The sequence below is a fragment of the Hyaloscypha bicolor genome, assembly GCF_002865645.1.
Source record: "Hyaloscypha bicolor E unplaced genomic scaffold K444scaffold_15, whole genome shotgun sequence".
In the NCBI taxonomy this organism is placed as follows: Eukaryota; Fungi; Ascomycota; class Leotiomycetes; order Helotiales; family Hyaloscyphaceae; genus Hyaloscypha; species Hyaloscypha bicolor.
The window spans coordinates 726,671-741,505 of record NW_020194517.1 but is presented as its reverse complement, the minus strand read 5'-3'; the positions used below and the strand labels follow the sequence as shown (position 1 = coordinate 741,505).

Below are 14,835 nucleotides of genomic sequence, written 5' to 3'. Positions count from 1 at the left end.
CTGGTCAACTGCATCTCTTCTGCGGTCCTTTCACAGTTCCCCGTCCACTTAGCTTTAGTAATAAGATTAAAGAAATGCGACGAGTTCCAAAATTGTTGTGATGAGAAGTCGGCTGATCAAGTATGCGCAAATGTGATTTGAGCCTGAAGTCATTTTCATGGATTCAGACCGCGAAAAGTACTCGTGGCGGAAGAAAAATGCTTCGATTTGATACTGAAGGAATTTAGACTATTATGGCTTTAAAATGCGACGTGCAACGGAACTCTATTTATTCCCTGCCCCCTGTTCCGCGGGGTAAATCCTGAGGGGCGACAACCTCTTGTTCATTTCATTTACGTCACCTCACGAAATCTCATTGGAGAAGGATAATTATGATAGGAACAGCAAAAGGAATGCATTGATATGCTATTAAATACCTATCTACATTTAAAAAGAGAGCTTTTCTTGAGGCAGGGGGGTCAAAAGTTTGAAGTGTTAGGAGTGAAATAGGCGAGGGTCATCTTCTGACTGGGTTCGATATTGACTGATGGGTGTCTTGTGCGGTAATTAGAACTTTTTCTTCTCTAGATTCATTTACAATGTCCGATACGACTTTATAGAAGACAAGATTGAGCCTATCTGGCAGCTAGTGAGGCAGTGTCACACTCAAGGTGTACTTCCTCTGGAACTATCCAGTACTTCGAAACGGTGACAGAAACATGCTACTTACTCAGTGACCATTTCTCTCGAGAAGTATGTCGAGAGAGGTGTGCCACCCTTCGGCCGAGGTGGGAGGTAGCGCAGCAGGGGACTTGCAAGTTCGCATCTTGGTGTCTCTGATGCCAATGACTGATAGCCGTGCCGTCCTCCGCCGTATATTTCCATTAAAGCCGGTTTCATAACCAGGGTCTGTTGGTGGTCAATGCTGTAACTCCAATCTTGGCTGTTGCGTATCCATCCATTATCATACTGCAGGGACCTGGACGTGACCCTAACCTAGCCCAAGTCATGAAATAGGACGCAGATGAATCCGAGCCTCTCACAAATGGGCCTAGTTCAACACTCTTGTCACCATCCTCCAACAGGGATCTACTAGATGTCCAGTTGAGCGATGCGGTATAAGTATAGTAATACGTGACCTCTGGGAGAGTCACGGCCGCATCGTAACCGCAGATAGTAGTTGGCATTATGGCTGTCTCGTAATTTTTACCGTGGATTTCCAAATCTTAGAAATCATTTGCTCTGCAATGAATGTGTTCGTGTGCGTTAGAAGAAGACTAGATACTGTTGTAATCAGTCTCAGGCAGCAGACAAAGAGGATACTGGCTCACGAAGAATCCACTCCAGAGATGGTATTGAAGGTATAAAAAGTTTGTCCGCTACATACTTCCCATGAATTAAGACAGGCGCTTGAATCAATTAGTGCTGTTATAGTGTTGGTGTAGTTGATTGAAGATCCGATTGTAGATCTAGTATCACTGATGACAATGTATATCGCTGTTGCCATGTAAGATTACGTTGTGATTATATCAGGTCATCATTGGTTAGTGGTGCCGATTCCCTCAACTGTACAGTGTCCACATTGGCTGCCCAGTTAGACGGCAGAAAGTTCGGTCGTGGTGGAGCTATGGGGAGCTGGTCTAGATAAGCATATAACCTCAACGACCCGGACTGAACTAACCTTCACTCCGTCCAACTCGTAGCAGGCAGATAAAGACAATTGCAACGAGCCCATCAGTGAGCTTCGTGTTCAGCGTGAGCATTTAGAGAGATAATATGTTGTACTCGCAAAGTGTGGTTGATTTATGGCACTTGAGATGACTTCCAGATAGAAAGCAGGATGGTTGCGATCTTCCCAAAAATAGTTTTGCAATACCATCCATCTATTCACTATCCCGTAAAACAGTTGGAAGGAGCTATATCTTGAACGAGATATCGTTGCTACGCCTCTGAAAGGGACACGACATCCAGAGAAATCCTCTGACTGCGATTTGTTAGACCGGGATTTTGCTCTCGGTGGCCGCAACGACAAAATAGGCACAGGATGCACGTCGCCTGTGAGGTCCAATTGGAATTCTGGTAGGTCGCAGGTAAGCAATGGCTGGTGCTCGAGCCAGATTAACAGCTATTGTGCTTGGTGAGTCTTTTTATCCTCGGCGATCCAGTGGAAGTCAACTCTTCGATATTCTGCAAGATCAGTGGTGAACTGAGGGCTTTATCTATTAAGGTAGGAGAAATTGCAGAAACGACATTGTGAGGATATGTCAGAAGTTATGAGTCTAGTTACTTGTTGCCTGACGGCCGGTCGTAGGCCCAGTCTATTCCAAGAGGCTGAAGTCTTGATAGCAGGGCGTATGAGATCATCGCGTCTATCGACAGTTTAGCGGACACTTGTAGCGCGCAATACCCGCTTATTGTGTAGCAATTGATCTGCCAAGTGGACCTCTAACTTTGGGTTGAGGCTATGAGAACAGGTCATAAATACCCTGTTTTCTTGCACCTGACACGTAGAGCAAGCCCTTGGCACTTGCCAAGAGGTTGTGTTGAAGGCTAAACTTCAAGCCAAGTAGCAATCTATTGGCAACATTTGCTCTATTACGGCACTTGTTGTTGATGAATTTCTAATTTTTCATTGAGCTCCGGTTAATGCCATGCTCTGGAGTACAACTTGTCAACCAACAAGAGATCGCAAAGCCCGCAAAGTCTTCCCGACCATGATAACCCTTATGCAATCAAACTCCTTACGCTCTTGACATAACACCCCAAGCCCGAATGATGTTGTCAGTGTAACCAGCGAATAAAGTTTGACCATCCGCGCTCCACGCCAAGCTAACGCACTCTGGCTCTCTGCTCTTCTTTCCAACTGCCTGGAATTCCGGCTTCAACTCGTCGACCTTGCTCTTCTTCTCTAAATCAAAGATGATGATACTGCTGGAGGTGGCAGCACAGAGCCAGTATCGGTTGGGCGAGAATACGAGGGCGTGGATCTCATCACCAGCGTTCAAGGAGTACAGGTGCTTCGACTCGTTCAAATCCCAGAGCATGGTGGTTCCGTCTTTGCCACCTGAGGCGCAGAGAGATCCGTCTGGGGAGATAGTAACGGTGTTGATGTAGCCAGTATGTCCGATGTGGTCTGTTTGCAACCGGCAGGAAGAGAGCTCCCAGACCTATCCAAGCTGTCAGCACAATTCTTGTACGAAACTGCTTCAAAATTCTAGGCGAGCGAAACTCAATTTCAGTGCATTGGTGTTGGTTTGTCTCATGGCCTGGTCTCCCAGGCTCTGAAGTAGCAAATACTTTGTAGATTGCGTAGCATCATATAGAAGCCCGTTCGCCCAATTCTGACTTGCACAATGTCGAATTGCTCACCTTAACAAGCTTGTCCCATCCACAGCTGACAATGACCGGGTTTTGAGGGTTTGGACTGAATCGTACACAAGAAACCCAGTCGGCGTGGCCCTTCTCGGTGATAGTGAACTTGCAGTCACCAAGAGTGTTCCAGAGCTTGATTGTTCGATCGCGGGACCCGGAGACAATTTGTCTGTTGTCGGCAGAGAAGGAAACGGACAGAACATCGTTGGTGTGGCCAACAAAGCGTCTGGTGGTGGTACCGGTGGAAAGCTCCCAAAGGCGGAGAGTCTTGTCCCAAGAAGCAGAGAGAGCATAGGCACCGTCGGAGGAGATAACCTAGATCAGTCTTAGCGTTTATGCTCACAGCAGAAACTCATTGGCCCAGTAGAATAACATACGCAGTCAGACACAATGTGCGAGTGACCGTGAAGAGATCGTTTGGGGTAACCGTAGGAGCTCTCATCGCGGGTCAAGTTCCAGATGATCAGCGACTTATCGCGAGAACCGGACAGTAGCATGTTGGGGTTTTCGAGTGAGGTCGCGAGGGAGGTGACCCATCCCGAGTGGCCCTCAAGGGTGCCCTTGAGAATGAGTTGTTCGGTCATCTTGCAGGATCGTTTGGGCGTTGCTCAATCGATTTGCGACGTCGAGTTTGGACAAAATATCGTAGAAATAATCTCTGTGGGCGGGATCTCTAAGCGACACCCTAAGCCCCGCTAACCTTAGCGCAAAATGTGGCCTCCTGGCATGGCCGATGGAAAAAAACTTTTGAAAATCAACATTCTTGCATGCAAAGTGTTCAATATTTTAAAGTAAGCTTTGAAAAGAAATAAGTCCCAATAGACGCAATCGCAGCGGCAAATGCCAGACTTGGAAAGACCAAAAATGTCACGTGATCGCCAAAGAGGGGATTGCGCTGGAAAGGGATCCCAGACGTTTGATAGTGAGGCAGAGATAAATTCGAGAGCCGGTGATAATTTGGATCTTCAGTAACTTTGAGTCATGTCAATTGAGTCCATTCTCTTCCATTCATCAATCAGTTCCGCGAAATTGAAGTCGAGAGCCGTTACTACCCAAGAAACCTGCTTCATAAAATTCTAACGTCTTAACTATACATACCCTGTAGCGGCGCCTGTTGCTTGATATATATATATTTAAGCCTCAAGACACTCATGTTGACTCTTTTCGGATTCATTTTCACCCAGGCAGCCAAGACCTTTACCATGGACCTTCAGCCTCAAAGCTGCCCAATATCCTCGAACTCCTCTGTACTGTCCAAAATTAAAGACGATCTTACCGGAAGTAAATCGGCTGATACAATTAACGAAATGTGAAGGCCAGACACTTCTAGGCTCTTCATCCAGATCGGCTTGATACAAACATCATACCAGCTTTTCAACATGAGGTTGCATGACATTCGAGTAGAGAAACATTCGGTTTCGTAAAGCACACGACAAAGGTCTGAATGTCCAAGGTGCAACTCGAAGAATCGGAAACGTGTACGCATTGCCAAAGCTCCGTCCATGTTGGTAATGTACAACTTCACCTCCTTCGTCCACGCATCAACCCAATCGACATCCGCCAGTTCCACAACCTCCCATTCCGACTGCTCAGACCATCTATAATGCTCTGGACCTCTCTATGCTGCCGCGTTTGCCGCTCTCTGGTCCTCCAATTTGCTGTAGTATCGATCCCGTTTGTTGACTGCGGGTACGTGGTATCCGTACCTACAGATTGTCAATGAAATCCGTCTTGCCATTGAGAATAATCAGAATCTTATAGCCTACCAGAAGAGGTATCCGAATGACATTCCGAGGCCTATGTTGTAAACGGATCAGTCTTTTGAGAACCATCCCAAGCTATCCTCCCTTTCCAATTGGCACGAAACCCCATATCCGCAGGTTCCTTCCCGCACGATATATTATTCCGAGTTTGATATCACTTACCGCCGGCAACGCTGAGGTCAAGGACGAGGCCCCGTCGGAGCATCTGGAAGAGAAGTCAGCCCATGTTTCCCGAAGCTTGAAGATCGCGAATGGAGCTGCCCGAGCAAGTCCGTCTGGGGTTGTGAATACTTACTCCAGTAATTGGTCTGATTGCCATTGCGTTTGATTTGTGAACTCTGTGCGGAAGCTCTCAGTTGTGGTTCTTGGTCGTTGGGGACAGAACAGTGAAGGAGGTCGAAATCGCATGATATCGAACCGAGCTAAGGCACGTGACCGTGCACGGATCACCAAAAACCGCGATCTACTGCACTGTCGAGGCTGCGAATATCGAGCTGGAGATATAAATTACTTGCAACAGTGAATCAACCTCAACTTGACAACTCGACAAACGTATGGTTTCCATCGCCATGCGACTGTCCTTGATACTGCTTTGAATGTTTCAACGATCGACTACTTCAGTCGCCGCTGGGGCTTTCTCACCATGGCTCCGATGTCGTTAAAGCGTTCCACTCCTTCGCACAGCGACGATGACAGCATAGACGAGCCCGGGATGAAGAGGAGAAGATTCGAGGAGACTCTACCTAATACGCCACCGCCAGAAGAGGATACGAGTCCGATCCCCAGCCAGAGACGCATGTTCGATGACGATCCGCATCAGCTTCTGTTGCGCTCAGTTGCGCTCACTCTTGAGCATGTGGGATTCACAGCAGCTACGCCGGAGTCTTTGGAGGCAATGTGCGCGGAAGTTGAGACATGTCAGTTTTGATCTTACCTTTAAAGTTGTACAAGCTCACTCAGGCAGACGCGGCGCACTTCCTTTCCAAAGTGACTTCTTCAATGCTCAATGCAAGACGATCACTCCCAACGCCCCTCGACTTCAAATACGCCCTTGAAGAGTTCGATCTACCTATCGCCTCCATAGAGCCACATCTGAACCCGCCAATTCCTCGCTCCAAATTGCTCATTCAACTCGAGGCTCTACCAGTGGAAAAGTTACCGACATCTTCAGCTGGTATTTTATTAGGGTCTGAACTCAGTGGAGAGAAAGATAAGAACGACAAACAGTACATACCAAAAAAGTTCCCCTCATTTCCAGGTCAACATACGTACAAATGGACTGATAAGCAGTCCGTCCGGGAGACGAATCCGAGAAAGATCCGAGAGGAAGCTGCGAAAGCTGCTAGGCAAGGTGAAGAAGCGTTGCGGCGGTTGACGAGAGTGAGCAAAGTAGGGAAGGAGAAAGATGTCAAGAAGATAGCAAGCAAGGACCCGAAAAGCAAAGAGAGGCATGAGGTTTGGGAGAAAGCGATGGACGACCTCGTGTTCACTAAACAGTCATTGGCAGGTGAAGGGGCTAGCCAGGAACGTGATCAGAGCATGATTGTCAACGCCAATTCACCGTTCTTCAGAAAGGGAGCTCCTGCGAAGAGAAAGCCTCCTCCGGTACTCGAGATATGATGCAGACATAATGGAATTCGGTTTGGGTACTTGAGCATTTGAGCGTGGAGTTTGGGAAGTCTCGCTCAGAGACGGCATTTGCATTTTCTGGAACAGCTCATGCACACAGCGGTGACTGGGTGCGAGCAGAACTGTAAGAATAAACACCCATAGCCTATATCAATGGCCTCCTTCGCAGCATAAGGCAGATCGACATGAATCATCATCTCTGTCGAGTTGTTCCAACGTTCTCGTGACGCGTGTATGTACCAAATGGTTTTGGCCCTGATTGCGTTTCTAGGAGGCCCATTTGATCCACAAGTTCATGAACGTAAAGCATCAACATCCTCCAAAACTCCGTCCTCCACCCTCAACCACCCTTCTTCCCTTCCCAAGCCGTTGTCTCAACCATAAAACCCCCATTCTGATCCACACACCTAAACACACCCAAATCAGCCATCACTCATCTCCAAACCCCAATTAGCAAGCAACTCACCGTCTAAACATCCTCTCAATAGGCCAGCACCGGGTCACACTCTCCCTCGTTACCGGCTTCTCAACCTCACACTTATACTGCAGCATCTCCAACAACTCGCACCCCTTCAAATCGCCATCGAATCCCTTCCTCTTATTCCCTTTCAGCGAGACCTGTGAGCGGAATTCTAGCTCGCGCGCCGGCCACGTCTCGACGAATGGTGCCATGTTGATCGCTCCTCCTCTCTGACGCTTATGCTCACCCCAGGTAGAGCAAGCTCAATACCAAAGGAACGAAGGCTGGCAGGATGGCACTACAGATCAACTCTACGGAAGTCCTCGGAGCAAGACTGCTAAGGGAAGTAGCGGCAGAAGAAGGGAGCTTGGAAGACGTGCGTCTTAAACATTCCTTATCGATAAGACCCCGAAACTAACCCTCTTTTCAACAGCTCCTCAAAGACCTCCGTACACACTCAAACCACGTCCGTCCCTCGCGAACCGGCATCCCAGTCCTCGATGACCTCTGGAAGCAACATGGCGGCAACCTATCCATCACCGGGCGCGGCTTCCCTTTGATCTATTCCATGATAAGTCATCTGGTGAGAGATTTAGAGGGGACTGTGGCAGTGCTTGATCTCGATGGACGGTTCTCGCCAAGTCATTTGATGGGGATGGGGTTGTCGATGGGGGATTTGGGGCATGTTCATGTGTTCAGGTGCTCGAAGGAGAGGTTGAAGGTAACGTTACAAGGGTTAGAGAACTATATGCTCTGGGGGAAACATGGTAGTAAAGGACGGGAATGGATGGGTACTTTTGTGCTTGGTGGAGTGGGAGGGGATGTTATGGTTGGATGGAGGGGGTGGCTTGGTGTTGAGAGGGTAACGGTGGGTGCGTTTGGGGAGGGGATTAGTGTTGAGGAGGCTTGGGGGGAGAGGGAGAGGAGGCAGGAGGTTGTGGATGGGAAGGGGTGGAGGGGGTTTTGTGAGATGGAAGAGTTTAGATGGGGGTAGGGAGATTGATATCCTGAAATGATGTTGCTAGGGCGAGCTGGCACAATGTATGAAAAGATCCTCTGGAATGATGACGAGATCTTGGCCCTGCCAAGAGCTTTGCCAGTTAAATATGATGGCCGTCAGGATCAATTACTATGAACAAGTACAATGTATAAGCCCAGGTACTTGACAATTGTGACTTTTATTTCATTTAGTACCGTAAATCCTTTCCTTGTTCCTATCGCCATCGCCATGTCCCAAAAGAGGCAAGAAAATCTGGATGTCCGTTTTCACCCATGAAACACCCTATCATCTAAGACAGTATCATGCCTCATTGTTCGTCCTGTTGCCCTTCAATTCCTTTCGTCTCAAACACTTGATCCCATTTGGTCTCCAATTCGCCCAATCCCTTAGGTTTAAATCAAGTACTCTCTGCTTCCATTGGACCAAGAACCTTAGCGACAAAGTCTATGTGCCTCAACATGCAACAATAATCAGCCAAATTATCGAATCCTGTAAATTTGTCCCATTCATTCTGAACTTTGAGCAAGACAGGTAATATGGCGTAATCGGCCAGAGATATCGAAGGTCCAGCGATGAATTTTGACTCTTCCTTTGCAAAGGTTTCCCACATCTCCAATTCGCGTTGAAATGGCTTCGCGCTGAAAGGCTCTGTTTTCCACAACTTCAGGAGATCACCGCTCTGGTACATGCGAGTATACTGCTTTGCAAGCTCCTGCGGCGACTTAATTTTTTTGTTCGCCATGGGTCCGTATACTGCATCGAGGTAGAGTAAGATGGCTAGATCTCCAACGATAGTAGACTTGCTCAAATCACTGTCAACGAACTTGACAGGGAAGGCCTCGGGAAGTTCTGGAACATCTTTAGAAGGACTCCTACCCTTCCCGTTGAAGGAAGGCGAAACTTTGCCCTCGGTCCACGCAATGCCATATTCCGCCAACATCAGCTTGACTCTCAGATCCGCAACGAAATCGCCAGATAGGAACAATTTCGGACTGCTCGACATGTGAAGAACATCAAAACCTTCACCGTAGGTCGCTTTCCAGCCGAATTCAGAAGATTGATTCTCTGTGCCAAATGCGTAAATCATCCTCTCCGCTTCTTCAGTTTTCCCATTGATGACTCTCCTTGCTTCTTCCTTGGTTTTGGCCACAGCACCTTGACCCCAGATTTTCTGGTGGTCCTTATCGAGGAACGTTCCTATCAATCTGAACGTCAATGAGATTCGGCCACCTCCGTAGACCAGCTCTTCAGGCTTTTTCTCCTGTGTTGGGCGTTTATCCTGGCGAATACTGTGCAGCCAGCGCATATTCGTCACCAAGCCCATCCTGCACAACGAATTGTGTGGAAGAGGGGCTTTGACAGCTTCGCGGGGTTTAGCAGGAGCAATGTTAACGGTGTCGTCTGTCTTGTGAGGCTTCTTCGTCCTGAACACCATGGTTCTCTGGGCACCCAGGCTGACATTTGCGATGAAAGTCTTTGGAACAATGTCCAACGTCTTGTCGCTATGTTCCGAGATGTAATCGGTCCCATCACGGTAGTACTGGATCAGTACATGATTAACTGGATGCCCAAGTTTTTTCTCGACTTGTGCCCGAATGAGTGACACCGTGGGTGAAAATGGTAGTAGGGGAGGTGATTCGTCTGCTGGATGCCGATAGATGGGTATACTTCCATCTTCCTCAACCTCACCCTGAACAACTACTAATCTTGGGACATCTCCACCCTGATGAGACATCTTCTGCCATCGTACTTCGTCTCGAAGCTTTTCGAAAATACCCTTCTCTGATTCATCGTCCAGAAGGTTATGGATGATTGAGGTGTCACCTTCACACAGAGAGAAAAGGCCGTCTGCATTCGAAGCCGGCTCCATCTCTGCTTTCAACGCTGACAGCGGTTTAACAGATTTGGAATCTTTGGCATCTTTGGCAGTCGCTCCATTTTCAGTCGACTTGAGCTCAGGATCCACAACGAGATGAGATGATTTGGGGCTATCTTCTTTATGCTTTGAGCCTTCAACGCTAAGAGAAGTCGATGGCTGGGTCTCTGTTGAAAAAGACGTTGGCAATTTCTCGAGCGCCTGCGATGCAGCGCTGAGGGTAGCAGATGTTGGACTTGGGGGAGATTTCTCCTGCGATGAATGAGATGACTCTCCAGGAACACCAATTTCTTTCGGCAATGATTTTGAAGGCCGTCGTCGCGACTTTACTTTCGACTTAACTCTTTCTCTCTTCTTGCCGTCGACGTCCGTTGCTTTTTTTGGAAATTCAACATCAGGTGGCTCGGTTGTATCATCAACTGGTAATGCAGCACCGGCATCGCCCCTATCAGCCACTTTTGCTGACGACCCAGTAGAATTCGTCTCTGCGGATTTAAGACTCAGGCTAGCCATCAAATTTTCAAGTCCAGCATTCTTTCCTTGTGGTCGTTGCGGCCTTGGGTGCCGAGCAGGTGCCTGTCTCATTCTCGCCTTTTCTCGTAGGCCTTCGATGAGTTCCTTACTGGTCATCAATTCGCAGCCAGCGAACTCTTGCAGTCGCCGTAAAGCTTCGTTGTGCCGCGCTTTGCTTCTGTAACCAACACAGTCTTCAACAATTGTGATCGCATAGCCATGCCGCGCAGCGTCCATCGCAGTCGCGAAGATGCTGATGTTGGTCAGAGCTCCGCAGATGTAGATTTCCGTCACGAATTTCGCCCGTAAAGTCTGGACAAGACTTCCATCTTTAAACGCCGAGTAGTATGTTTTCTGACCAAATAAGTCCTTCTTGACATCGGCTGCCATCACTATGGATTCAGCGAAGTTCGTCCCAGGCGAGGCAGGCAAGACGACATTCTGTTGTAATCCTGGCCCCACCGTCAAGAAGGTCTCCGGTACTGAGTTATCTTCCTCCTCTGAATCGTCATCCTCGTCATCTTCTTCCATTTCAGGACCATTGTCCACCGCTAGTGCCGCTGTGCTGAAATCCGTGGTTCTCGATTGGGACTTCTTGCCATTTTGTTCCGTGAGCTTTTTCAAGAGTCTCGCCCGCGACTTAGAGCCGACATCTCTTGTGATGGGGGGCAGCTCGTCGTTGGTAATAACGCTCTCGCTCTCGCCTTGAGGCTCGTTGAACGGCCGAGAGGCTTCGAAGATGCTGCGGATTGATATTACGGGCCCGCAAGCTCGGAACTCGGGGAGTAGTTTGACTATGTTGTCGATGAAGCCTGGGGGATTTCGTACGGGCAGCACAGCACTACTCTCAATAAAATCATTTTGCAGATCAAGCATGAGCAGCGCTTGGCCGGTTCGCACAAACGGCAGGCTATGTTCGTCGATTTCAATCATCTCGCGCACACTGCAAGACATACATCAGCGATTGCAACCAGAAACGCGACCATCAACACAAGGGAGCGCAAAGGCGTAAGGTCTAATTGTACGAAAGAGAGTTCGAACTTGCATTTATTGGTATTGCTCTGAGAAAATTTGCATCGATTCGGTCATCGCAGGATAAAGCTGGCAGGCAGATGTTGGCGGAGGGTCAGTGAGACATAGGACATAGGACATAAGACATGGGATATGCTCATTCTCGGGCAATCAGTCAACGCGTCCAATAACCATTCTCATGCCGCGAGACCATAATCGCTCGCTCAAAGTCAGAGGTACGGAGGACAAGTCGGCGAGCACTCCTGCTTTCAGTGAGGATTGGCCACGGCAGAGCGCACAGATGCGCTTCGGGGGGCACAGCAGAACGACAAAACGACGATCGCAGGAATCACCGGCATCTCAGCAGCGGTGATTGGCTGCGGCGTTTCGGCACATTCCGGCCGTTGAGAGGCTGCAGCGATCACCCCACAGGCCCCCAGCACCAGCACCAGCACCACCATTTGAGGAGCCGGTGTGGGTTTGGAGCTCCTCTTTAGAGCCCCTCGCTGCTTGAACAGCGTCTTGAACAGCATTCTGAACAGCGTTCATTCCCCGTTCTGCAAGGTCACCCTGCGTGACAAAGCATTAGCTCCTGCGTTGCGTTCTGAAAGAACGAACGAACGGACCAGGGTGAAGTGATTCCTGCAGTGCTGGTGCTCTGCAATAAACGCCCTGTCGCGCCCGCTGCAAGCCAAGAAGCCACGAGAGAAAATAGGCGCTTGGCGAGGGGTCGATCTCAGTCCTCCCGCAAAATTCAGCCTTATGGATGTGCTTTCCGTGCAAGTACAATGTAAAAGTGCACATGCCATGACTTCTGACTTTCGAGCTGGTATGGAGCACTTTCACTCAGCATGCCAATAATCGAGGCTCTGACAGAATTGACTGCATTGGCTGTTCAATCCTTGCAATATGCCAGCACTTGAACAGCAATGCAACGTGTTCATGGGTTGAGGAGATGGAAGAAGTAAATATAAAGGGCCTAAAATTAGTCTCCACTGAGGCTCGATTCAAGAGCACAAATGAGAATTTATGCAGAAGGAAGGATGAATTGCTTATTTCTCGGAGCGTGGTTGATGCATAGTGCAGGGGGGACGGGGAGAAACAAGTCGCTTCTAAAATTACATTGACCATCTGCTTGCCCTGAAGGACCGATGGAAGCCCAACCGAAGTAGAAACCAACTTACGCATTGCATCACATCCAAGATGAGTTCATGAAAGGAATAGACTTCCCCGTTACCCCTATCTCAGCTCGTGAAAGATGAAAAAAGCGGCACCAGTTTTCAAGATCTTCTGAAGTTCAGTCAAAGCTAGAACGTTATCTGGGATAGGGTTTCAATACAGTAACGCTTCCCAGACATACAAAGTGAAGAATTTTTGAATGTACCATAATGCAAGTATACACCTGGGAAGAATTGTTTGAGATGTCCAACTTGACTTGGGACATTGAAAAAGAGTGCCGCTTTAGCTCTATTGCCCTTCACGAGCGCAGCCGAGGCACAACCTCAGCCTCCTGCCCGAGCTTGCTTACTGCCGACCTTGATGAGTATTCCTAACAAGACGACCCCGATCGTGAGAAAACGTACAATCCTTACTATCTAACTTGGAACAAGCAACGAGGTCTCACAATTATTCGAATCATTCTAATCTATCCATCCCTTACCATCGTCCCCAGAAGCAACCGGAACCCTAACCAGCCCGCCAACTCTCCTTCCCTTCCCGATTCCATCTCCCCACGATGCCGTACCAATATTTCCTTGTCGATAGACCGCTACCTTACGTCGCCCACGTACAGATCAACCGCCCTTCAAAACTCAATTCATTCTTTGAAGCAATGTGGTTAGAATTTAAGACCGTCTTTGACACCCTATCACACGATCCCGAAATTCGAGCTATAATTTTATCCGGGGCAGGGGATAGAGCTTTCACAGCAGGTCTAGACGTGCAAGCTGCAAGTCAAGCAGGGATATTACAACAGCAGGAAGGCAAAACAGAGGATGTGGCCAGAAAAGCGGTGGGGATCAAGAGGCATGTGGAGGAGTTTCAAAATTGTATAAGTAGCGTGGAGAAGTGCGAGAAACGTACGTTTCCCCCTTTCGGTCTTTTATCTCCATTGCGGCGTCGAGAAATCATCATTGGTTAATTTCTATCTTCTAGCTGTGATATGCGTAATGCATGGCTTTACCCTTGGTCTGGGTATGGATATATCAACCTGCGCCGATATTCGTATCTGCAGTGCAGACACCAAATTTGCTGTCAAAGAAGTCGACATTGGGCTAGCTGCAGATATTGGAACACTTACCCGCCTGCCCAAGGCCGTGGGAAATTTCTCCTGGGTCAAGGAGGTCTCTCTCTCAGCTCGAGTCTTCGGAGCACAAGAAGCATATCAAGTAGGATATGTCAGTCGGGTGTTAGAGACAAAAGAGAAGGCATTACAGGCAGCGCTGGAGATGGCAGAGTTGCTGGCGACCAAGAGTCCGATTGCAGTGCAAGGGACGAAAGAGTTGTTGAACCACGCAAGGGATCACACCGTTGCGGACAGTTTGAGATACACTGGTGTCTGGAACTCGGCGGCAATACAGACCAGCGACGTTGAGAGAGCTATGCTGTCTGGGCTAAGGAAGACGAAACCTAGATTTGAGAAGCTCTAATGAAGATACCCGTTTCCACCAACTCGGCTGGCGTGCAGCCCTGCAGTCCATACGTCGAGCTAACGCCGGTTCCTCTGAGACAATGTTATCCACATCATGACATGGTGGGTAAGAAAATGTACTCTTGAGGCTTGTCGAAGTCAATAGCCATACCTCTGAGTAATTTGATATATCCTCTAATTTGGCCCGAAGCCCACGCGACAGTGAGACTTTCGGTGACCGTTAATTCAGGGGGGGATCTGAGGGCCTCACTCATGTGATTTCAACTTCACGACATTCGGGTTACTTCTTTGGGTAACCCAGAGGGTCCACCAAAAGGTATTTCATTGTCTGGCGGCTTCTCACGTAAAGTGATGTGGAGGACTTGGTGAAAATTGAGGATGAGAAACACCCGGAGTATGACATCAACCCCAAAGGCGTCAAACGGCGCACGACGGAACATCTCCCCCGCCAGCAAGACAGCTCCCATTCGACGAGATCAAAAGCTGCCCGTCGTGCTTGCATAGGATCGCTTGAACGGTATTCCCAATCTGGGAATCCGAAGCCTTAATATTTTGGAAATATTTCGGTTTCTAGGCGTTTGC

General features: G+C 48.6%; 7 protein-coding genes across 7 annotated transcripts; 3 read left to right on the top strand and 4 right to left on the bottom strand.

Moving 5' to 3' along the window:
* Window positions 1–2,541: 2,541 nt before the first annotated feature.
* Window positions 2,542–3,981, bottom strand: K444DRAFT_607406 (putative guanine nucleotide-binding protein subunit beta-like protein). The gene is made up of 3 exons (XM_024879167.1): window positions 3,729–3,981; window positions 3,349–3,666; window positions 2,542–3,146 (listed from the first exon to the last, which is right to left on the bottom strand). Exons 1-3 carry the CDS (start codon window positions 3,933–3,935, stop codon window positions 2,721–2,723), a joined length of 951 nt encoding a protein of 316 aa, XP_024742893.1. The 5' UTR covers window positions 3,936–3,981; the 3' UTR covers window positions 2,542–2,720.
* A 988-nt stretch (window positions 3,982–4,969) lies between these two features.
* Window positions 4,970–5,433, bottom strand: K444DRAFT_517912 (cytochrome-c oxidase, subunit VIIa; the record flags this gene model as incomplete). The annotated part of the gene is made up of 4 exons (XM_024873818.1): window positions 4,970–5,057; window positions 5,118–5,148; window positions 5,277–5,319; window positions 5,410–5,433. 4 exons carry the CDS (start codon window positions 5,431–5,433, stop codon window positions 4,970–4,972), a joined length of 186 nt encoding a protein of 61 aa, XP_024742892.1.
* A 324-nt stretch (window positions 5,434–5,757) lies between these two features.
* On the top strand, window positions 5,758–6,710 carry K444DRAFT_486982 (uncharacterized protein; the record flags this gene model as incomplete). Its single annotated transcript, XM_024873132.1, has 2 exons — window positions 5,758–6,031; window positions 6,079–6,710. Coding segments are annotated over 2 exons (906 nt in total), but the record flags the coding sequence as incomplete, so codon positions are not given.
* Window positions 6,711–7,083: 373 nt separating this feature from the next.
* K444DRAFT_518019 (uncharacterized protein) lies at window positions 7,084–7,415 on the bottom strand (the record flags this gene model as incomplete). The annotated part of the gene is made up of 2 exons (XM_024873826.1): window positions 7,084–7,150; window positions 7,210–7,415. The coding sequence occupies 2 exons, from the start codon at window positions 7,413–7,415 to the stop codon at window positions 7,084–7,086; spliced, it is 273 nt and encodes a 90-aa protein (XP_024742890.1).
* An 80-nt stretch (window positions 7,416–7,495) lies between these two features.
* Window positions 7,496–8,197, top strand: K444DRAFT_517556 (uncharacterized protein; the record flags this gene model as incomplete). Its single annotated transcript, XM_024873784.1, has 2 exons — window positions 7,496–7,579; window positions 7,637–8,197. 2 exons carry the CDS (start codon window positions 7,496–7,498, stop codon window positions 8,195–8,197), a joined length of 645 nt encoding a protein of 214 aa, XP_024742889.1.
* Window positions 8,198–8,600: 403 nt separating this feature from the next.
* On the bottom strand, window positions 8,601–11,525 carry K444DRAFT_518541 (uncharacterized protein; the record flags this gene model as incomplete). Its single annotated transcript, XM_024873874.1, has 3 exons — window positions 8,601–10,067; window positions 10,173–11,105; window positions 11,244–11,525. The coding sequence occupies 3 exons, from the start codon at window positions 11,523–11,525 to the stop codon at window positions 8,601–8,603; spliced, it is 2,682 nt and encodes an 893-aa protein (XP_024742888.1).
* Window positions 11,526–13,159: 1,634 nt separating this feature from the next.
* K444DRAFT_580609 (ClpP/crotonase) lies at window positions 13,160–14,592 on the top strand. The gene is made up of 2 exons (XM_024877709.1): window positions 13,160–13,681; window positions 13,758–14,592. The coding sequence occupies exons 1-2, from the start codon at window positions 13,339–13,341 to the stop codon at window positions 14,249–14,251; spliced, it is 837 nt and encodes a 278-aa protein (XP_024742887.1). The 5' UTR covers window positions 13,160–13,338; the 3' UTR covers window positions 14,252–14,592.
* Window positions 14,593–14,835: the final 243 nt, after the last annotated feature.